At 52.4% G+C, this 22,894-nt stretch overlaps 7 protein-coding genes across 7 annotated transcripts; 1 reads left to right on the forward strand and 6 right to left on the reverse strand.

Moving 5' to 3' along the window:
• Window positions 1–803: 803 nt before the first annotated feature.
• On the reverse strand, window positions 804–2,423 carry QC761_406840 (uncharacterized protein; the record flags this gene model as incomplete). Its single annotated transcript, XM_062878959.1, has 3 exons — window positions 2,188–2,423; window positions 1,996–2,122; window positions 804–1,939 (listed from the first exon to the last, which is right to left on the reverse strand). The coding sequence occupies exons 2-3, from the start codon at window positions 2,012–2,014 to the stop codon at window positions 804–806; spliced, it is 1,155 nt and encodes a 384-aa protein (XP_062732573.1). The 5' UTR covers window positions 2,015–2,122; window positions 2,188–2,423.
• Window positions 2,424–4,274: 1,851 nt separating this feature from the next.
• Window positions 4,275–6,410, reverse strand: QC761_406820 (uncharacterized protein; the record flags this gene model as incomplete). The annotated part of the gene is made up of 2 exons (XM_062878958.1): window positions 4,275–5,926; window positions 5,979–6,410. 2 exons carry the CDS (start codon window positions 6,408–6,410, stop codon window positions 4,388–4,390), a joined length of 1,971 nt encoding a protein of 656 aa, XP_062732574.1. The 3' UTR covers window positions 4,275–4,387.
• Window positions 6,411–6,748: 338 nt separating this feature from the next.
• QC761_406810 (uncharacterized protein) lies at window positions 6,749–8,532 on the reverse strand (the record flags this gene model as incomplete). Its single annotated transcript, XM_062878957.1, has 2 exons — window positions 6,749–7,188; window positions 7,242–8,532. 2 exons carry the CDS (start codon window positions 8,530–8,532, stop codon window positions 6,749–6,751), a joined length of 1,731 nt encoding a protein of 576 aa, XP_062732575.1.
• Window positions 8,533–9,260: 728 nt separating this feature from the next.
• Window positions 9,261–13,327, reverse strand: NIT6 (Nitrite reductase [NAD(P)H]; the record flags this gene model as incomplete). The annotated part of the gene is made up of 4 exons (XM_062878956.1): window positions 12,660–13,327; window positions 12,452–12,602; window positions 10,398–12,400; window positions 9,261–10,344 (listed from the first exon to the last, which is right to left on the reverse strand). The coding sequence occupies exons 1-4, from the start codon at window positions 12,719–12,721 to the stop codon at window positions 9,261–9,263; spliced, it is 3,300 nt and encodes a 1,099-aa protein (XP_062732576.1). The 5' UTR covers window positions 12,722–13,327.
• A 72-nt stretch (window positions 13,328–13,399) lies between these two features.
• Window positions 13,400–15,803, forward strand: QC761_406790 (uncharacterized protein; the record flags this gene model as incomplete). The annotated part of the gene is made up of 4 exons (XM_062878955.1): window positions 13,400–14,769; window positions 14,832–15,272; window positions 15,333–15,495; window positions 15,554–15,803. Exons 1-4 carry the CDS (start codon window positions 14,700–14,702, stop codon window positions 15,801–15,803), a joined length of 924 nt encoding a protein of 307 aa, XP_062732577.1. The 5' UTR covers window positions 13,400–14,699.
• Window positions 15,742–18,961, reverse strand: QC761_406780 (uncharacterized protein). The gene is made up of 3 exons (XM_062878954.1): window positions 17,613–18,961; window positions 17,424–17,549; window positions 15,742–17,354 (listed from the first exon to the last, which is right to left on the reverse strand). Exons 1-3 carry the CDS (start codon window positions 17,859–17,861, stop codon window positions 16,092–16,094), a joined length of 1,638 nt encoding a protein of 545 aa, XP_062732578.1. The 5' UTR covers window positions 17,862–18,961; the 3' UTR covers window positions 15,742–16,091.
• Window positions 18,962–19,135: 174 nt separating this feature from the next.
• QC761_406770 (uncharacterized protein) lies at window positions 19,136–22,201 on the reverse strand. Its single transcript, XM_062878953.1, has 3 exons — window positions 21,733–22,201; window positions 21,508–21,651; window positions 19,136–21,450 (listed from the first exon to the last, which is right to left on the reverse strand). The coding sequence occupies exons 1-3, from the start codon at window positions 21,789–21,791 to the stop codon at window positions 19,713–19,715; spliced, it is 1,941 nt and encodes a 646-aa protein (XP_062732579.1). The 5' UTR covers window positions 21,792–22,201; the 3' UTR covers window positions 19,136–19,712.
• Window positions 22,202–22,894: the final 693 nt, after the last annotated feature.

The following is a 22,894-nucleotide window of genomic DNA, read 5'->3' on the forward strand; positions in this document are numbered from 1 at the left end:
GCAACATGACAGGATGACAGAAGGTATGCAAGGGTGTTGATGGGGTGGTTGGTGGTGGTGGTACTGGCTGGAGAAGTTATATACCCATAGCTTTGTTGTCGTATATACGTACATATTTGAAGAATAACAAAAAGTAAAATGATCATGATACGATGTCCTGTTGGAACTGTTGTGCTACGACTGGACTGCGCGCGCATGCTGGCCGACAGCTTCATACTCAAGTGTAGCAGGCTCGGGGGAATAAATGCCACTCAGATGGCCAGGACGAATTTCCCAGAGCATTGCCTTCAACACACAGGTTTGCATAGTTGAAAGGCTTTCGACACCACTAGGCAGCATGTAGATACGCACCCGGTCATTTCACAATCACTTTACAATTCAAAGGGACACGGGATACACACACACACACCATAATCACTCCTTGTTATTCGGGGGTATCACAATCAAAATCCATAATTCCATGCTCGCCGCCCAAACAAAAACCCCCTCAATTCCCGATCGTGCTGGTGGCCCTCGTTAAAAACCAGCCGAGCCCCCCCCCCCCCCTTACTGGGTACCCTCAGTCAGGAAAAGAGTGAACCACCCGATCAATACATTGACCCATAGTCCAACAACTCCCGAACGCCCAAAATAAATCCCATCCAATATCCCCAAAAATAAATCCAACAGACCCACTCAATGCATACCCAACAACTTCGTCCAACGCCTCAAAAGTGTCCGAAGAGGATGCAGTTCGATGGAATCATCAATGGTATTAGGTTTCTTATTTGAGGACACCATTTTCCCCTAATCCTGAATCACAATCACCTCATCAGCGCCTTTCTTCCCCGCTTGGCAACTGGCTTGGAAGGTTTGACACCCTCCTCCTCCTCCTCCTCCTCCTCCTCCTCGGTTTTTTTGACAGCGGCGCGCCGGCCACGTCTAGCCTTGGGTTTTGGCATGTCCGTAGACCCCCACTCGGCTTTGCGCTTCCTCCCCTTCGGTGCTGGCTTCTTCTCCTCCTGCCTCCCCCCATCCTCCTCCTCCACCACCCCCTCCTTGTTCTTTTCCTCCTCAACGACCACAGGAACACCGTCAAGAGTAATCTTCTGCAAGCGAGGAGCATAGCAGCTTGTCCGGTTCCCAACTGTGACGTGAGCCAACGGTTCTCCCCCAGGGAGTGTAGGGTTCTCCGAGCCCTTGCTCCATCGATACTTGAAAAGCCAATCAGAGGGGAACTGGTGAGAGTCACCGAGCACGCCAACAGCTGTCTGACAAACGTATCGGATCACCTCGTACAGAGTCTTAGTCTGCGCGTCGGTGAGATGGTTGCATCTCTGCTCTGGGTGGATCCGGGACTGAAACAGCACCTCGTCACCGACCCAGTTTCCGATCCCGCTGATGAACTTCTGGTTGAGAAGCATAGCTTTGACCGCGGCGCGACTGGCGCGACACTTGGACTGGAAGTACGTAAGCGTAAACCTGTCCGTGTCTTGCACAGGGTCGGGGCCGTTTTCTTTGAGAGGAGCATGGCTGCGAATGTCAGCGCCGGGGCAGTCCACGAGACGAACTCTAGCCAGGCGCCGATAGTCGGTGAAAGCCACTTCCACCGCGGGGTTGCAGGTGGTCGTGAGGTGGAATTTTGTGTATTTGGGAGGCCAGGTTTCGACGCGTGTGTCCGTGTCCCGGTAAAGGGACGAGTAGGATGTTTGGACGCCCCTAATCTGAAGCCAACCCGTCATGCCAAAATGCATCACCACATGCGGAGCCTTATCAAGGACAAGCCAGAATAGCTTGCCTTGCGACCCGGAGGAGATGACCTTCCTCCCGGTCAAGGCAGCCGAAACTGCGTCGCCGGTCGTGCCCGCCTTGCCAAAGATAATTTGGTCGTCGACAGCGGACGCGGTTCTGATGGTCTTGCCGACGAGATGTAGGCGCAGAAAGTGCACGATGCGCGCGACTGGGTTTGGGGTTAGTTATCATGATGATACAGAACAGAGAGTCATGAAAACTTACCTTCAGCTATCTCAGGCATGTTTGCGAGATGTGATGATCTCTGTCTAGAAGTCAAAGTGCAAGATGCGACTCGCGTGGTTCGGTGATTTGGAGACCAGCGAGTGCGAGTCCAACTACTTGAAAGCAGCTGGGCATCAAAGATGTCAGATAAGACCAGATAGAGATACCAACAGTTGTTGGAAGCAGACTTACAAAGATGGAAGACTTCTTTTGATGTGGAGGTGACAGAAAGTTGATCGATCACGAAGGTGAGAGTTGCATGTTATGGGAAAGGAAATTTTGGGAGAGACGCTCCAGGAAATATTGGGGGGTGTATATACATGGGAGGGACAGCGTTGCGGCGGAACCAAATGTACACATATCTTTCACAGGTACGCTGCTGAAGATGCTCCAACAGGTGATTGCGCCCCTGAAGCGTTGGCTCTTCGTCGGCGCGTCGTGCTCTTATGGACGAGGAGTTAAAGGCCAAACACGAGTGCTCTGCGACTTCACGTGATGTGGTCAAAGCGCCCATGCTCCCGGCAGCTGGCCAAGCTTTCAAGCTTTCGACAGCCCCACTCTGCCGCAGCGGGTTTTTCCACTGCCCCACACAAACTGGGTAGCTTCAAAAACTCTGCGATTGCAACTTTTTCTCTTTCTTCCTCTCCAACATCAGACCACAACCATCACAACCACCAATCTGCTTCTGGTAAGTCGCATTTGCTTCCGCAGACGCGCTTGACAACAGCAACGTTTCTATGATGACACAACCAATACCGCAAACTAGAGTCTTTGACCTTCGGGTATGAAACTAGCATTGTCACGTCAGTCTGAACTTTGTTGCTGTTGTCGCCGCGCTGCAAACCACCGACCTTTGCAATCCGGACAGGACTGACCAGCAAGCAGTACTCTGGCCTCCTACGAGCCACAGTCGCGGATGGGAATCATAACACCTGATTGATGGGCATCATTTGCCTGGTGGAGGTCGATGGGGACACAGCACCACGACCGACCAACCGATCTTGAACAACTCTCACCACCGGTTGAGGCGTCAACGCTATCAGGTCAGTGCCCTTCGTCACCCTCATCTCTTCCCATCCTCGGATTTCATGATGTTCTTACTTTGCTTCGGCAAGTTGGAATTACCGACTGAAATATCTTTTAATGAAGACACAAATGGCTGTTTCTGATTGAATCCAACACTTCTTACCTTTTCACTTCTCCATTGGTTGTGCGGCTTTCAGACGCTAACATCCATCAAGCAGATCATCCATACCTGTCACTGAGTAAGTCGACAGCTTCTTTCACCAGCACTCGCTGTGCTTTATGATGAAACGGCACTGGGCTCCGAAATTCCATGAGCAAGACACGCCACTTTTGCGACAGGCCTAGAAAACCTCGTCCACTGATCAGCACATCCATCTCTGTCTTTTGCACACGCCGCATGGCAGAGAGTACGGGCTAACTCTCCTGGAAGTTGATCGGATTGTTTGATGCACCTGGATCGTTGGGGTTGTCTTTAGGGTAAGTTTTATCGACTTTTTTTTTCCCATCACACTTTTATGATGACTCTAGATGACGAGTCCTATACGGGATTCCCGATGCGGACAACCTATTTTTTATACCATTCATGCCTATCTGAAAATTAATCACTTCCATCACCTTTTGAAGTCGCAGGAGTGAGCTTTCGCTGACCAACTTCAAGATTTTAAGACATTTCATCTGACGATTGCTCGACACCCAATCGACCTCTTCTCATTTTCTGGTACGTTGTCGATGTCACCACTCACCCCAGCACCACTGCACATTATGATGACATGACAAAAAAATTGACAAGCATATGTCGGAGCCCTTCAAGCGTTGATGATAAGGTCTATGTCTGAATGTGTCCATGCCACATCACCTTTTGACCACTTGCAGTGATCATTGGCTAACTCTCGCAGATTGTTTTGATCATGATGATGAGCACGATGGTCTGTTGTCCTTTTGACCCGATCCTCAACGTAAGCACCCACTTTCCTTCTTGATTACCACCACCCCCGACTTTTATGATGATTTAAAATATTATCACGACGGTCTACATAGCAATCGCTTTGATGAAATGGCCAGTGACATGGCAAGATTTCTGATAAAGTCATCCATCATCACCTTCTTGATGTTTGTCTTGTGAATGTTCATGGGCTAACTCGTCCAAGTGTTCAGCGTTGTTGCTTTAATGGGGCTCATTTTTCACTATAATCATGACTCTGTCGTCGTGATATGGGGAAGAATACTGGTTTTTGTATTGAGCTTAATATTCTGCTCTACAGTACCATATGAAAATTGTCGAGTTTACAGTATTCTTGTTTCCCTCTGTCCTGTGCTCGGCCGTCTCCCGCTGTCGCCAGCTGTATCGCGTCCCCGGCAACGCGATTTACAACAGCAGCAACCCAGCCAACACGCTCACCATCAATAGCCCACGCGCGGGGTTGTCCCAAGAAGAGAAGCCTCCACTGCTAGACGTTGGCTTCGCGGCGGAAAGTGACGTGGTAAATATTCCCGTCATGATCGTTGAGGTTGGCGCGGCCTCCCCAGCAGCCTCACCATCACTCCTCTGCCCCGGCAACTGCCAATCACCGACAGAATTATACCAAACCCCGTTGATCACAACCCCTTCTCCCCTCAACACGGCCCTCACAGACTCATCATCGCACGTATCTGCCACCTTTCGGATATAGCACCTCGCATTGGGGACATTTGTCGCGAGCAGCTCCGGCCCTGTCTTGTCCGCTTCGGGGGTGCCCTTTGTGGCAAAGGAGGCAAGATTGACTTTTTCGCCTGTGCTGATTGAGGATCCGAGGATGATCCGGGAAAAGATTTCGAAAGTGGTTTCGGGCTGGGAGTGAGAGGGGAAGTGACCTGCATCGTAGACGCGGGTGAAGGAGAGGTTGAAGAGCTGGCGGGTTGAGCCACCGGTGTAGGTTTTGTTGATGAGGAGGGGGGCGTAGCCGGTTGTATGAAAAGCACTGTACCGCGAGAAGGATCCGGCGATAGAAAGAGAGGTTGATTGCCCGCTGTACCAGTTGCAGAGGTAGTCTCTGTCGCCGGACAGCAGGGCGATCCGAACCCCTTGGGATAGTAGCTCTTTGATGGCTACCAGCGGGTCGTCCCCAAGGGCGGGGAGGGGGGGAGGGAGATCGGTGAAGTTTATTGGTGAGCCAATAGCGGATAGAAACTTGGGTGAGTTGAGAAAGGTCAGATAAGTCTGGTTTGGCAAGGGGTCGAAGGAGGGGGAGGAGATGTCGTATAACGACCTTGAGGTGTGTTGCTGGTATGGGATTGTGAGGCCATAGATGCACTCCCAGGCTTGGAGGCAGACGAGGAGGGTTTCGGAGTTTGTCGAGGAGGAGGGGTGGCGGCAGGAGAGGAGGAGGTCGGAGCAGCCGCGGCGGCGGTGGTAGGCTGACATGATGGGGGTGGTTTGATCTTGGGTTAGTAGCGGGAGGTGGAAGGTGTTGTTGAGGGCCATGGTTACGTAGGATTGGGCTTGGGACAAAGGGTCAAGGCCGCAGGGGGAGAGAAGGCCGAGGGAGGTGATTTTGATGGGGAGGGTGGTGGATAGGGTGGTGGATGAGGTGCTGGGATTTTGGGAGTGGAAGTAGGATGCGAGGAGGGCGGCGAGGGGGGCGGTGGTGCCTTTTGCAAAGAGGGATATCCCTGTGGAAGAGTTGGAGGGGGTGTTGTATTGGGGAAAAGTTGATAGGAAGGTCTGGAGGAGATGCCAGACTAGTCGGGCTGTCGCTGTGGTGTTGGCTGATGAGTTCAGCGGGTAAGGGGAAGAGAATGTGCCGTTCATGAAGGCCCAAGGGCTGCTCCATTTGGGGACGGGTTCAGGAGGGAAGATGGTTGTTGCGTTGTAGGAATCGTAGCTGCCGTTGGTGATGGGGGTGGTGTAGGAGAAGCCTACTGAGGGCTGCGGGCTTGGTTAAGATCACGAACTCTGACGCGGAGAGAATAAACTTTACAAGATCGATATACAGCATGTTTGATGCCCTGTCCCATCCCCATTCCCTTGCCTTAACCTCGAGGTGATCTTTATCCTTTTCTACCACCTCACAAGGACCATTCTCTTGCCAAAAGCCTGACATGGAGCTCCCTCCAGTCCCGCCATTCAGCCATATTGTGAGTGTCGAAGTCGGCTCCCGTGCTTCAATAAACCAAAAGAACAAGCTGGTCGACCGACCCTCAACTGGGATGTTGACCCAGCCAGAGAACTGCTTCTGTGTGTCGAATGCCGTCTTGCAGGCACCCTTCGGAACTTTGTAGGAAATGGTGATATTTGGGTCGTGCGCGGCGTTTAGTGTTGTCAAGCTGGCATCTTGTAAGGGAACAAACTGAGCAAGCGCAGTAACTGAGAAGCACGCGCAAAACAACCTGACGCTGCGTGATAAGAGCATGGTAAGCTAGGTGCTATCGATGCAATTAGACAACAGCCAAATAGACACAAAAAACGAAGCAAGGCTCTGCTGGCACTTTTGACCAAAACATCGTACCTAAGGCTTTAAGTGTGTGACCAAACCAGAAGCACGACCTCTCACAGAATGGGATGGTCGCCTCTCACACCACTCCAGCCTTGTCGCCGGTTACCCAAAAAACCACCAAACATGACCCCATCGTGAAACGCTTCCCCACCCATCACCATCAGACGGAGAAAATACTGATCACAAACCCCCTCACCACCCGGGTGACCAAACCTCCACGTGGCCGTGAACCCATCCACAGAGAAAAAACTCCCCTAACCCAACCTAACATTCCTCCAAATCCTCAGACACTCCTGCAAGTCCAACGCCAGCGTCCCCTCGGCCAACCCAGTACAATCCTTAATCATGGCCACCAGCAATGTAGCATACGCCCACACCACCTGCTCCTCCCTTAACCTCTCCAAATCACTCTTTCTCATCCCCCCATTCTCGGCCCAGTTCTTCCACAGTTCCAGCATCGCACACAGCTTCGCCGTAAACTGGCTGTCCAGCACCATTCGGTACAGCAGCGTCCCAACCACTTCTTTCATTTCCATGTTTGGCGCTACTTTTTCTTTCGGGTTGCTGTTGGATTGGTTCTTGAGCCAGGTCAGGTTGTGCTCAGCGACGAGCTTGGTGTCCCATTTGGGGGATTGGAGCGCCTCGAGGAGTCGGGCCTCTTGACGAGCGGTTCGGAGACGTTGCTGATCTTTCACTGGGGGGCTGTGTTAGCTTTGTCAGGTAGGTGAGGTGAAAAGGGCGACATACTGTCTTGCATCCGCATTTCGTTCTCCCTTCTTACTCTCTCCATTGCTGCTTGCGCTCTCTGGGCTGGTGGTAATTTTGCCTCGGCTGCCATGGCAGCCCGTTGGTCCCTCATCCTCGCAGTAAACTTGTCCAAGTCAGCAGCGCCATCGTTGTATGTCGTCGCCCATTCTGGTGTGGCAGATTGCTCGACCACATTGAGCAAGACCAAAACACCACATGGTACAGTTTCCTTCCTCGAGAAAGTAAGAATATCATCCGGGATTTTGTACGACCAGAGGATCGTCTGCGAGGTAGTCCCATAAGCTGTCGCCGCAGAGGCAAACCATGCCCCCGAGGAAGAAGATGACCGCACCCTAATATGATCAACAGGCAACGAGTCCAAGTTAATCGTGCTAGTCAACTGCGCCTCCTGCCTCAGCGCAGTAACAATCCCCTCCGTAGAAATCTGGCACGTAATCGGTATACTCGACTCTCCCGACTTTTTCTGTTGCGTCCTCGGCCTCGACATCTCCGTCTCCGTCTTGTGAAGACTCTCACAAGAAGCATGCTCCCCTCCAGTAACAACCTCCTCCATGCTCTCCCCCCCTTCTTCCTCTCCCTCCACAACCCGCGGTGGCGGCGGAGGCGGCAACCGCACCCAGTAAGGAGGCAAATCCCCCCAACTCCTCCTCGTCCACCCCCCCTCCCAATTCACCACCAAACTCAAATGCCCATCACTCCCATCCAAAGGCCCAACACTCAACGCCTTCTTCCCGCCCGGCCCCGTCATCAAAGTACACCCCACCGGCGTCCACAACCCACTCCCCCTCAACATCCTCCACCCATACCCATCCGGCACAGCCCCCAGATCCAACAAGTAACAAACCAGCTGGTCAAACTCCACCTCCACCTGCGGCTGCCTCAGCTGGTCGGCATATTCCACCCGTTGAGTGTTCAACCCAATGACGTTAGTCCTCCAGTTGAACGTCGTCCACGAACCCCCCGGGATGGAGGAGCGGTGCGAGGACACACTCCAGTACTCCTGGCGGTCGGTGAAGCGGTCCATCGGGCGGACGGCGTAGCGGGGGAGCTCTACTTCGATGATCCTATTCACGACGTCGGAGCGGGTGAGGGCCGGGAGGCGGGAGTGCCGGAGCATGCGCTTGATGCGGGAGAGGGCGGCGAGGGTGATGGCTGTGTTGTAGAGGATGGGGAGGACGCCCAGGACGGCGAGGGGGACGCCGATGTAGGTTATTATGTCTGTTGCTGAGTGACTGCCGCCGCCGTTGTCGGATTCATGGAAGCCGGACATTGCGCAGAGTGAAAGAACGCGTGAAACTGAGGTCAAAGTAATAAGTGAGTGTGAAGATGGGATTGAAGATGATCAACTTGGAGATTATTATACTAGAGAGTGTGAAACATCAACATATGATAGATGAAAAAGAGTGACAACAGGTGGGGTTATGTATAAATGTTGATGACAAGAAGTAAAAAAGCCTTCAAACGGTTGATCTTCATATTCATCGGCAAGCGAGGAACGAGACCTCAGCCGCACGCGGTACCAGTGTTCCATGGTGACAGGGGGTCCTGCATGGCGGCGTCCAAGCAATTAGCTACCTAGGTAGCCGTAGAATCTGAGGTACCAGTGCCAGATGATCTTGGTTTCCAAAACCCTCTGACCTTGAGAAAGGCGAGTCGAGAAATACAGGAAATGTTGTCGGATCTTGGGCAAGATGATGAAAACGCATTCGCTGCTTTTGCAAGAGGTTGAAAGGTTCGAAGGGTTGGAGTGAGAGATGTAAGCCAAGGAGAGGGTTAGGGTTGTGTGCCCGGTACAGTTGACTACTATGGCAGCAAACATCGTCATTCGCAAAACACAAGAATATACTCGTCCTATGTTCAAGGTGTTCTCCATTGAAAGCCAGGTGTGCTTCATCAACATAACCAAAACAATCACAGATCATGTTACTCCCAGCACCATATCCGCCATCGTTGCATTTTACCATCTCATCAATACCCAAAAGAAACCACCCATTTCCCTCACCAATCCGGTGCACTCCCACACCCCCCTCCCCCAGCCATAACCTCCACCGGCCTCCTCATCCTATTCTCCGCATGCGGCTTCACCCCAGGCTTCTTCGCCCTATGTCCCTTCCAGTTCCCACCCGCCGGCGTTTCCAACCCCAGCTTCCTATCCAACTCCTTCAACTGACCCTCTCCCGCCTCTCCACTCTTAACCATCCACTTCTTCGTCCCCAACTTCTCATCAAGCTCCTCAACCGGCGGCAGCTTAACATAAACCATCCCATCGTCTCTCTCCTCCACCTCGAAGGTAGCAATCGACAGCTCCGAATCATTCTTGCAAGCACCATTGGACAAGTCATAGTTCCTCTTGTGGTGCGGACAAGAGACATACGGCGCCTCACCCGTGCTGGGAGAAGACGAGCTGGTCCCAACCAGACCATCAGACAGGATAAACGCCCGCTTGTGAGGGCACATCTGCTGAGTGCAGTAGTACTTCCCCTTGACTCTAAACAGCGCGAGCTGGGTGTCGCCTCGCTTGACAGCGGCCGAGATGCCGTTGGGGATGTCATCCGCGCCCTTGAAGTACGACGACTCGAGCATCGGCTGCCAGGTCAACGATGACCACGTCTTGGACAGCCCGGCGAAATCTTCCTTGGCCGAGGCGTCGCTCGGCCAGAAAGTCGGGCGGAGCTGGCCGCGATCCGTGTCGAGCTCCATTGTCTCGACTGTCTCTGTCGTGTTGGCGAACTGCTTGAACTGCGCGGCAATCTCGGGGTTGTTGATCGCTTCGGCCCACTCGTCAAAGAAGCTGTCGACCAGTTCTTGCATCTGGGCTTCGAGGGAGGCGTTGAGACCGAGGCTGTCGTCGAGGATCACAGACCTGAGGTAGGCCAGACCGCCTGGGAGGGCTTCGAGCCAGCGAGCTGTGCGCTGGAGCTTGTCTGCCGTGCGGATGTAGAACATCAGGTAGCGGTCCAGAATGGGGATGACTTCAGTGGGCGGCACGTCTTTGGCGAGGAGCTCAGAATGTCTGGGCTTGGCACCGCCATTACCGCCCACGAAGATGTTGAAGCCTTTCTCGGTGGCGATGAGGCCGAAGCTGGGAGATAATGTCAGAAATGGGATATTTAACGGAGAAGTGAAAAAACATACTCTTTGTTTTGAGCTTCGGCGCACTCGCGCACACAACCACTCACCCCACCCTTGATCTTGTGAGGAGCGCGAAGAGACTTGTATCGCTCCTCCAGGCGGACAGCCATGCCGACACTGTCACCGATGCCATAGCGACACCAAGTGGTACCTACGCAACTCTTGACTGTCCTGAGGGACTTGGCATAGGCGTGCCCAGACTCCATGCCAGCATCCACCAACCTCTTCCAAATGTCAATAAGATCCTGTTTCTTGGCACCAAACATGTCGATTCTTTGACCGCCAGTGATTTTGGTGTACAGCTTATAGTCTCTCGCCACCTCTCCAATAACCACAAGCTTTTCAGGGGTAATCTCTCCAGCCGATACTCGAGGTACAACCGAGTATGTGCCGTTCCGCTGGATGTTGCCCAGATATCTGTCGTTGGTTTCCTGCAGACCATGGTGAGGCTTATCCATGACGTGCTTGTTCCATAAGCTTGCAAAGATGCTGGCCAGCGTGGGCTTGCAGGCTTCGCACCCTATGCTCTCTGGATCGACGCCGGCTTCCTTCATCACTTCCTGGAATGTGGTCAACCGCTTGACCATGATTATGTTGTAGAGATCGGCACGGCTGTAGTTGAAATGAGGGCAGATGGTGTTCTTGACCTCATTGCCCATGTCCTTCATAGTCTTGTTGAAGATGGAGGTCACGAGAGGCATGCAACCTCCGCAGCCTGTGCCAGCTTTTGTGCAAGACTTGACCTCCCCGATGGACTTGCAGGTACCATCCTTGACAGTGTTGACAACATCTGCTTTGGTGACATTGTGGCAACTGCAAATCTGGGTGTCATCGTCGAGATCATCACCATCGTCAGCACCCTCCTTCTTGGCACCAAGGATAAGCTGTGACGGCGGGACGTCGAGCTCTTTCTGGTTCTTAACTAAGGGGACAAGCTTGACGTAGTCGGATGTGTCACCGATCATCATGCCACCAAGGAGGTATTTGCCGTCCACCGAGAAAATGTACTTCTTGTAGATGTTGAGAAACGGGTCCTTGTAGGTCAAGGCCTTGACTGGGGCCGGAGGGGCGCCATTGGTGAGCACCTTGACTGCTGATAACGGCGAGGCGTGTTTCTTCTTTGCCTTTGCGGGAAGGTACTTTGGCCCGTCACGGTCAGCAAAGAAGTCTCCAAAGCTGGCAACCTCGACGCCTAGCAGCTTTAGCTTTGTGCTCAGGTCAGGGCGTTTGTATAATCGTGGTTGATGATGTTGTGATTGTGTGAGGTTGAATGTGAGAACGTCAGCCATTTCCACTCCCGGGGCAATCAGACCAAACGTCTGACCTTGCCAGCTTGCGCACTCTCCAATGGCATAGATGTCTGGATGGCTGGTCTGAAGGCTGTCATCAACGACGATGCCGCCGCCACGGTCAGCACACAGAATGCCTGATTGTCTGGCCAGCTCGTCTCTTGGTCGGACACCGATAGCGAAGCAAATGGTCGAGCACTCCATGTACTCGCCATCTTCAAAGTGAACACCCTTGACACTGTTGTCCTCCGTCACCTCAATCCTGCCCACTCTCTTGCTGAGCAAAACATCAGCACCGAGGCTTCGCACTTGTTCCACAACCATGCCGCCTGCGTCAGCGTCCAGTTGCCGGCTGAGAACCCATCGATTGCGCTCAATGACTTTGACCTTCTCGAAGCATCCCAAGTCCATCATAGCCTTGGCAGCTTCGAGTCCCAACAAGCCACCTCCTACTACGGCACCAACTGTGCCCTTTTGGTTCGCTGAGAAAGCAATGAGCTTCTCCAGGTCCTCGACAGTCCTGTAAACAAAGACGCCCTTGGCGTCATGACCGGGCGTGTGTTTTGGCAGCACGGCATCGGAGCCAGTAGCCAGAACCAAGATGTCGTAACTGACTTCGTCACCATTTGCGCAGGTTATGGTCTTTTTGTTTGGGTGGATTTCCGTGACTTTGGTGTTCAGGTGGTAGCTGAGAGCTCCGTCAGGTACAGCTGTGTACTGCAGCATTGGCGTCAGTGTTGCTCATGGACGTCAAGAGCAGAGACATACCCATTCTAGTGGATTCAGGTACAAGTTCTCAATCTTGCGATGCTCAAAGAAGCTGGTCAAGCCAACTCTGTTGTATGCCAAATGTGGCTCTTCGCCAACTACTACAACGTTGTACTCGCGCGATCTGGCATCGAGTTTGAGGAGTTTCTCTCTGTTGGGAGATTAGAGATATCCGCATTCCAGAGACTTGAACTGGCTCATTGCTCACATGAAGCTGATGCCCACCATCCCCAGGCCAACAACAACAATCTTCTTGCGCCCGACTGCCATTGTGAGCAGGCTGTGAGGAGGATCGTCCAGAATGGGGGTTATCGAAAGTGAAACAAGCCAGTTGAACAATGACAAGATAAGACGGGAGTCGTAGAGAAGCCAACCCGAGTCAATCAAGGCTGGCGAGGCTGGATCAATGTCGTCAAAAAGCTAACCAGGAGAACATCAGAGGAAAGAGAAGTGACAAAAAGGAGAGGAACAAAAAAGACGGATGGTAGACATGGTCTATCATGGTGGCACTGCCATCGTCAGAGCATCTGGCCGGACAGACAGCGAACGATATCTAATCTCTCATCAAGGTAGGCATTCAGAGGCAATCAAGGAAATGCACATCTCCGGAGCCGTGCAGGTTGGTGTGTGAAGACGGCCGCGGACAGGCCCCAGGGGCGATTCATGACCATTTGGTGTACCAATGAGCATAGTGCAATATGTAATGACGCATGAAAGGCACCGGAGAAGCAGCAGCCACTTCGTTCAGCGACCGTGGGACTCGTCTGCCTTTGCGGATTCCTAGGTAGACGTTGCAGCGCGGGAGATGGTGATCTTTGATAGCGGATATCAGTGCAATGATAACACTTATCGGGCCAATCAGGTGCCGCAGATTCCAACTTGTATCCAATGTGGAAGGAAGACACCCGCGGAGATAGAGGCAGGCACGGGGATGATTCGGGGTGGACCAAGAGATTAGAGTTTTCTGCCTGTGTTTGTTTTACTTGACTTGCCGGAACTAATAATTGATCTGGGCTGTCTTTTGCAACGGCTTTTCCTTGACATCTCCGAACACACAAAACCCCCACTGACCCCTCGCCATCCTCACCAAATCCTCTTTAATGGTCTAGATCTACACTCTCCCCAGTGGCAATCCGGACCCTGAAAAGAACGTAACTATCTATGGCTAGCTAAGGTTCATTACTTGCCTTCAGAAAGGATGAGTCCTCAGAGTTGACGTTGCATGTCATACACGGCCCCACTCGGCCCCATTGCTGCGAGAACGCCGTGCTTGGCATCTTCCACGCCGGCTTGGTGTTGACATCGGCGCCGGTTTGGCAACCCTGTACTGAGGGCCGTTGAGATGCGACCATGTTACTTCAACTTGACACAAGGCCAAACTTCAATGGGAAAGACTAATTTTATCTGTGCCACGCCTCTATTGAGGCTCAATTGACGCCACACATTGCAAGTAATGAGTTGGGGGTTAATGCTCAAGCAAACAATCTAGCCAGCACGGAAAACTTACGCAAGCTTTCTACCCATCATGACAAAACTCACAAGCAAACTACCTCCCAGAACAATATCACCCCAAAGATTCGGATACAGTTGAGCGTCGGGGGAGCTCTTGGTGCGGCTGGGCATGGTGACCCGATCGTGATAGGCCTACGGCGAAACCCATTCAGAGCTTCGTCCATCCTTTAAGCAAAGGACTCTAGCATTTGGTTAACTGGTATTGTTTAGTTTGGGGTCAGAGCTTTGGAAAGATGCGATATTAGTCAGTATTGTAGACTATCTGATCTTTGGTGAGCTTACAGGAAAAAGTTGAGAGGCTGCCATGATGCTATTCCTCACTTCCAACTTCATATGCAAGACTAACCTGGATACAAGGACAGTAGCAGACGCTATTACTGAGAAGAGTTAGCAGGCTCTACCGGATGCCAAGATACAATCGTTCATTTAACCACCCAGGTCGCAGGCACCATGGCACCCCAAACTTCCAGGGGCAGTCCATTCCCGACACCGTCGACAGAGGCAGAGCACAACCCACAACGTTACTTGGCCTTAGGTTTGGTCATCTCTGGTCAACGACACCTTCGGAGTCTTTAGCCTCATCATCAGCTTCACTTACTTACGCACTGATGTGTGAACTCCAGCGGACCTCCGGCCTTACCTGTGTTAGTATTTAGATGATGATTTCTTCTTCAACCACCTACAAGTCCCTCTGAGCCATCTTTACGGTACGGCAGTTGGCAAAGATCGAACCTCTATGGGTCTGTTTCATGATAAACGAGAAGACGGCGAAATCATCGTACCAGCATCTTGCTTTGATGTGTGTGGTATGGTTGATAAACCTCATTCTCGTCAAAGCACACGGAGATTTTGACTGATGAATTGACAGGCGCCGCTCGTACCGAGGCCCAACGCACTGGGACCAAGCCAGAACTTTGCACGGCAGGTTCGGCATTCCGAGACTTATATGAAGCCTGCAGGCTTTGCGTTGTGTATTTCCAAGGAAAATCACAGCCAGACACGATCATCCTACCCAAATTCCAGCACTACATCGACTGTTGCACAGCACTTGTCGGTCTTCCTCCACTCCCCCCTTCCCCTTCGATAAACACCAGCTCTACCACAACCAGACCATCGCCAGCAACGACTTACCTAGAACATTCACCTACAACTTTGGCTGTCATGACATCCACAAGCACGCTTCCACAGACGACATCCCAAGATTCTGAACCCTCCGACATAAGCCAACCCATTTCTATCCCAACTCCCATCACCACAACATCCTGTCTGTCTCCCACCTTAAGTCTGCCAACGACTCCAATAACAACAAGTGAGTCTGCTCATCGCAGCCATCTTACAATTTTGCTAATGAAAAACAAAACAAAAACAGATATACCAACCCCCGAAAACAACACTCCCATCAGCAACAACAACAACAACAACAACACCACCACAATAAGCACAATAATTAGCATAATAGTCGGCGTCCTACTCTTGTTCTTACTGGGGATGGCATACTGGAGTCAAAAGGACAGCACTACTCAATCCCCCTTGTCAGCAGCAGCAGTTAGAGTTACTAGGAGGAAGGCCAGTCCTCTTCTGAATCCCCAGGGCTCGCTTCAAGAGATGGGGCGAACACCATGGTTATGACGAACTGGACGTGCCGAGGGTGTGGTATGAGCTCGATGCACGCTCACTGAGGAGCTTGAATAGGAGCTTGAAGTGGGCGATGAGCGGTGCGAGGTCACCACGGGGTAATGGTGGTCAAAATGGGGGCGATATAGCAACAGAGGTTGGCGTTAGAGAAGGGGTGGAAGAAGGGAGATGCCGTATTTTTTGCTGGACATGTCATATGCGTTGATCTTTATCGAATTCATGGCCCATACACGAAGTATCATAATTAATGCAGACAATAATGCAACAATAACAAAACTCAGGGTATTATTAGGCTTCTCTCAACTCATGAAACAAAAACAGCAAGCAACAATGACAATCTCCCCCCCAGGAACAAACATCACTCCCTCGAGAACATGGTATACCCCTCCTCATCCTCATACTCCTCCACGCTCCAAACTCCCTCCTCCCCAACTCCATCAACCCAACTCCCAGCCACCCTCCTCTCAACAGAACCACCACCCTGAAGATCCTCCTAAGCCTTCACGGCAGCCTTCTCATCCGCCGCCGCAGGTGCAGCAGCAGGAGCAGCAGCAGCAGGCGCAACCCCCGCCTCCTGAGCCTTAGCATCCGCCGCCGCCGAGGTGCTCGCCTCGGGAACAACCACAACCGGTTTCGGCTTCTCCTCCGCACCAGTAACCCCCTGCGTTGCGGGCGCAGCCGCCGCCTCGACCGGATTGACCTTCACCTCTTCCGCCGGACTCGGCACCGTCGGGCTCCCCGGCGTAGCCCCCGCCACCTTCTTGATAACCTCAAACCACTTCATCGCCTCGGCCGGACTGTGCGCCTTGAAGCTCAACTCGCTGCTCCCCGACAACTTGCCCCCCAACCCACCACTCTTGTCCTTCCCCTTGACGTTAAACTTCTCCCCGGCCGGCAAACCAATAATCGCATCCGGCAAGTAAATACTCAACTCCGGCGTCGGGTCCTTCCTGTAGTTATCATCATCCTTGAACTCGTGCAAGAACTTGGCCGGGGTAACCACATAGTAACCCGTGGAATACCCCCAACTGAGCTTATTCCTACTCTTCCTCTCCAAGCTCCCCTCAATCAGCGCCTTGGTCGAAGCATGATTCTGATTCGGGAACTGAATCGCCTCCACTGTCCTAGGCCCCTCCGCCGGATCAACCAGCTTATCCCCCGACCTCTTGACAAACCCCTTCCACTCAAAATCGGGCGGGATCCTCTGGGCAGAACCAAGCATGTCCGCATACAGCGCCTGCACCTTCAGCGCCTGGCCCCCAACAAAGCTGTTAAACGCCTCCATGGCCTGCTGCACCGTCCCGATGACGTGCGCCTCAAACTCCTGAAAGTTCGCCTGCACAGCAATCAGATCGTTACGCTGATTGTTCTCCTCCTGGACCTGCTTGTTCAGCCTGTGCAGCACGCCCCGCTGGATGACATACGGGTCGTCGTTAGGGTGGTGCTTGGCCCCGCTAGACTCAAAAGCAGCCGTGTGCTGGCCCAGGAGCTCAATGTGCTTCTGGGTCGTGTTGCGCGCCTTTTCGACTTCCTTGGCGCCCTTTTCCGCGCCGTGGGCGAGCTCCTTGGCCTTGTGCTTGATTTCCTTGTGGAGGCGCTCGAGCACGGGGAGGACGGAGCCCTTGATGGATTTCTCCGTCTCGGCGTTGGTGTTGATCAGGGCTTGGGTGTTGACGCGCATGTTTTCAAAGAAGCCGGCGACGCCGCCGAGGGATTGATCAAAGTGCTCGCCTTCGCGGAGGGGTTTGGAGATGGTCTGATGATGGGGAGGGCATGTTAGTTGCGGTCTAGGAAAGCTGTAGAAATAAAGGGGGATTCGTCGCACCTTCAAAACCCTCTCATACTCCTTGGACGAGTTCTTGTGCACCTTCTCGACCGCCTCGACGTACTCCTCGAGGTAACCGACAGCATGCTTCCATGCCTGCAACCTCTGCGCAAGGAGGCCAGCCGTCTAAATCGCAAACATGTCAGCATATTCCCCCTGATACCATCTGCCCTAAAACGAGCCACTCACGGTGTTGGGATCGTGCTCAGGAACAGCCTCGTCACTAAGGTTGCTCGCAAGCGTGCTCTGCCTCGAGGGCTCAACAGGCGAAGTAACAGTAGACATTGTCACTGGATCTTCCTGAATAACACTACTCTCTGCAGGTGTTGTGGTAGTCTGTAACTTCTCCGGTTGCTGCTGAGCGGAGGCGGAAGAGGTAGTGGCGGACGTCTCTGGTTTGCGGAGAGAATGTCCTCTCGAAAGTCGCTTGAAATGCATCGAGAGATCAAGTAAAATAAAAATAAAAAGGAAGCGGTGCTGGGGTGGGTAGGTTGTTGGGCCTGGAGCCGGGGGGACGGGAGGAGGAGGGATCGAGTTAACAAGTGTGGAGTAACACAAGATTGGATGGTTGGCTGTTGGTGGTAAGGGTCCCTTTCCTTTTTCCTAGAATCCTAAAATGAAAAAAAAAACAAAAACGAGAAGAGGTTCGTCCCCACCTACAAGCCCGTGCAGCAGCAGCTAGAAGTAAAGATATAGAAGCTTTTACACTAACCAAAAAAGTATGAGGTCATTGAAACCAAACCGCAGGTCATAAGATCAACACCACCTACCGCGCCAGCCAGCAGCAGTAGGTATTTGTATCATTATTCCCTTCACCCAATCCACAACAACCAACACACCAGCGCCTCTTGCGTAGCAGTAGCAGCAGCAAACAACCCCTCCTCTCCTCTCCTCCCTGCCAAGAGATCGAGCAAAAGTGGATCTTGTCTATCGACCAACGCCGATCTCAATTGGTCCCGCCAAGACGCAACCATCAAATCCCATCATGCCATGACGTAACTCCACTTTCCAGCCAAAAAGCTGCCCCACATCAACAGCAAAACCCTTGTCCAGCTGGCAGATGCGTGAAGGCATCGTGGACCATGTCTCGTTTAAACAAAAAAATCAGCTCGCCATGGGAGACAATATCATGCACACGGTTTGGTTTTTTTCCTTCTCTTTGGTCACCGTTGAATAGCTCGGCCGACCGTTGCAGATGGAAGTTATAGCTCAGCTGTGGTTTTTTTTTTTTCAATCTTCTTTTAATAAAAAAAGGGTCCAATTGCATGACGTAGTCTCATCAGTGAACAAACAATGGGGCCTCCATGCTACTGCAAAGCAAACCACCACCATCACCCAAAGTGGGAATAGCTCTCTTTGTTCTCAAGAGTGGTAGATCGATCGCCAATGCTCTCATCTTGAAAACGTCCGCAGCTGAGCTGAGCTTATGAAATGCCAATCTGCACCGGCTTTCGGCTTATCCGACTCCATTGCATATCTTCTTGTGTGAGGCCTCTTTTAGTCAACTTCCCCCATGTTTCAAGCCCACAACACATTTCTTGTCTCCCAATACACCACACATCTGTGTTCCAGATGCTATCCCAAATGTCTAGAACCCAGTCGATCTTTTCTTCCCTAGACATGTACTGTCCTACGCGACATCTCACTACGTACAAACCGCCAGATACTCCTCACATCTCATCTCTTCGGCCTCAATCTCACAACCAGCACCAGTCACAAGCAAATAATCCATTTACTGGCTATTCTTTGGTTCTAGATTCATCTGCTGACTTTTGACTATAGGGGGTATCGAAGGTATAAAGTAGCAACTGGTTCAGATAATATCCTCTTCATCAATCCCCAAACCGAAAACACAGAGCGCCTCAAATAATCCATCCCTGCCCGATCCTCAATCTCTTTGATCGAGCCCTCGAACCCCGCCCACCACCAAAAAGAAAAAAGAGAAGAGAATGACCGTCAACTCCAAAACAAACATGAGACCTCCTCTTGGTGTCAGTTCCCATCGCAAATGTGCCGCCTTTGGCAATCCCAAACGCCAACGACAGGTTGCCTCCATTACCCCCCTCCATGTGTGTCAATATCCCCCCATGCATTGGTCATTAAAACGCCTATTAAAAAAAAAGCTGCTCTTTGCAGCTGCCGAATGCCCTTTGCTGTCCACCAGCCCTGAACCCAGGCAAAAGCAACAGAACAGACATTTATAATACAAAGCAAACCTCAATTTCCATCTCCATTCAGAACGCCCCTTATGCTTCATCAGGGTGTGCGTGCCGACGAGCTATTGGACCTCTAGGCCAAGCCGCGTTGGGCACGGAGAAGGTGAAGCCGTCGGTGCTCATCACCCTCCCCGTGCAGCGAGTGGTGTGGGTACAATCCCACCGACAATTGCCGCCAGCGGATGGGTGATGTTCTGCGTGTCCCAGGCCGACTCTGCGGGTTCATGTCCTCATCCTGAGTCGACGACTCTTGAGGGACCTCGGCGATGCTTCCCAGGAATGAGTTGTCGGACCGGGTGAGTTCGGTAGCTCTCAACGGCGGCGATCGTTCCGGCGAACCTGGTTGAGGTGTGCTCGGTACGCTCGTCGCCGTTTCGTAGTCTGGGAGAACATTGTACGCCAGCGGCCGGACTGGTGTCTTGACGGCTGTCTGGTAACTAGGAACCTTGCTCAGCTCCTCAAGCTCTGCATAGTCGAGGTGCTGCAATGCAGATTCGTCGTCGTCACTGTTGTGCCGAGTAAGCGGTAATGACGGCGGCGCCGACTGCTCATCGGTACGGGGATCCTCGGTATCAATTTCTGATGCGTAGCTGGGCATGTGGCGTGCCGATTCCGCAGCCCGCATCGTGGGCCATGACTGATTACGATTGTGCTGATTAAGCTGAGTCTGCAACCTAGCAGTGAGCTGGTTGGCACTGAATGGCACACCATTAACGGGACTGCTGGCACCATGATAGAGTGCATTCAGATTCTCCACGGAGCTGGCGCGCGACCTTCCATAGATTGGGCTATTAACAGCCGACAGGCCACCAGCTGGTGTTTGTAGCCCGGTTGGATCCATATCCTCGTACAGCTGATCAAGAACATGCTCGCCGTAGCCTGGTGGTGCTATCGCGGCTACTTGCAGGGACGGTGTTCCGACCGGTACTTGTCGCACCAGATTCCCGTCCTCGTCCAGTGGCATATTTGGCGATATGAAAATGGTTACCGGCAGCGTCGCCCTAAGCTCCGAAATGTGACCGTCGGGATTCTTCAAAGCCACAACCAACTTCAGCTTGTGTCGAACTTTGATGCCCTTGGTGTTGACATCCTGCAAGCATTTCGAAAGTTTCTTCGGCAGGTTAAGCGAAGTGTTGAGAACCCAGCCTTCCTGCCCGCTATCGTTGATCATGTCCTGCCAATGCTCCTCGCGCGTGATGGGAAGTCGCCATGTCTCGATTTCTCTTTCTTTCCGGTATTCCTTAACCGAAGAGGCACCCGACGACCTAGTCGAGTGAAGCACAATGTCATGGACCTCGACCAGCTTCACGGTCATGTCGCCTAACTCCAGTCCCTTCAGTAATGGGGTAAATCTCGTCTCTAGAGGGATGCATGTGCCGAAGACCACCGCCTTCTGAGGGATCAGAATCGAGTAATCTATCTTGTTGGGCCAGATATTTTCCACACTCATCGCATGTAGAAACTCGAGGGCGGAGGATTCGAGGGTTCGGATGATACGTAGCCGTTTGTAAGCGCTCAAATCGGATGCAAACTTGCCCCGCACTACTGATGCCTTCAGTCTGTAAGTGATGCTGGCCTCACGCAAGCCCTCCACACTCTCCGTGGTATTACCAGGGAGCATAACTTGAAAGGGCCATTCGTAATTGCCAGGGCCTAGCGTGGTGCCCCTCGAATGATGTGTGTCGCCAGTCGGAATATGGTTGGAAGCGCCGACTCCAGCAAATGGTCGCCATCGGTGCTCGTAGAAGTTCACAGTCTTATCGATTCTGTGATGGTTAATTCCTGTCGCGGTTACTCTGGGATCGGTCCAACTACTCAACAGCGTCAGTGACTTGTACTTTGGTGCTTTCTCTGGCCGAATCCCATACCCATAGTGAATTGTGCCGGTCAATTTCAAGTTGATCGTCTCGACCTTTAATGGCGCAGACAAGCAAAGCACGACTGTTCCTTTGAGCAGTTGGCCAGAGGCCTCATGATCGTTACCGCGAAAGACAATAAAGTCGTTCTCGAGCCTGTGTTCCAGATTACCCGGTCAGTGGTTGTCATGCAAATAACCGAGGGTGTTCCAAAAATAAAATAAAAAAATAGCTTACCTGATGTCGAACAGCGTACAGGCATTCTTCTTGGATGTGGAAAGGGTGAATAGAGGCATCTCTCAGATATGTACCCAAACTGTCGAGGAGAGGGAGAGTAGTAGAAAATTAAGTGGAGGAGAGGCCCGGTCGGGTAGAGATATGGTCTAGAGCAGTCATCTACCCCGACTGCTTCTGGCGTGTCGTATGTAGGGGAGTGGTGTTCGGGGGCGGTGTTACGGCACGATGCGGCGAAGGCTCGCTTCGAAGTTGGTAAGATTTGGAAAGGTGCCTGCTAAGTCTAGGTACTAGATAGGCGAACGGTGAATGGCAGCGAATGGCGTGACTACGGGTCGTGTTTGTAGGTACGAGGTAGGAGGGACGGAGTGAAATTGAGAAGAAAAGCAACCAGGAAGAATACAGAGGCGTATTATTTTCGCAATTGTTCAAGAGTATGAGCTGGAAAGCATCGGGCCACTGGGACGGGATTGGAGAGCACCGTGGCCGGGCGCCGGCGATCAGGGAGTCAGGTACAAGCTTGCATGTCCCACAACAAAGAGACACTTCGCGAGGTACTTGGAGGTACCTGAATAGTGCTGAGCCACAAAAAGGGTGCGCACCCACCAACCACCACCGCAACCATCCCACACAGACAACAGCAAGCGAGACCCGGCTCATGCACGCTCCGTTGATCCAGACAAATCACGATAGGGAACCGCCGAAGCAGAATCCCAATAATAGGTAAGCCCCAAGAAATGTAGTGTCCGTCTCCGTAGGTATGCATTATGCCAGCACTTCACTTCCATCTCGCGGTACCTACTGCTGTTTGCAGCATGGAATGGGCAAGCTGACGAGGACGTTTATGACACCGCCTCATGGCATTGGATTCAGAACGAAGCCGGAGCTACCGGCAGCCCGGGGCAGGCAATCACCTCAACGGCCTGCCATCCCACTGATAAAAAAATAAAACTTACTCCTCATCCACGTTTTCCAGTGGGGGCCTGTGAGTCGTGCGATAGCGGATCACGAAAGGCCGCATTGTTCAACATGGCACGTCAGAGGGTGAGGTTTGTAAAGTGGTGGGGTCTAGCGTGGGGTGTGCCAAGTGGCCTGCCAAAACGCCATCTCAAGCTTGACCGCTCTCAAAGTTACAAGTACGTAAAGTTGCCATTTCCAAAACGCT

Source organism: Podospora bellae-mahoneyi, chromosome 4 (genome assembly GCF_035222275.1).
Source record: "Podospora bellae-mahoneyi strain CBS 112042 chromosome 4, whole genome shotgun sequence".
NCBI lineage: Eukaryota > Fungi > Ascomycota > Sordariomycetes > Sordariales > Podosporaceae > Podospora > Podospora bellae-mahoneyi.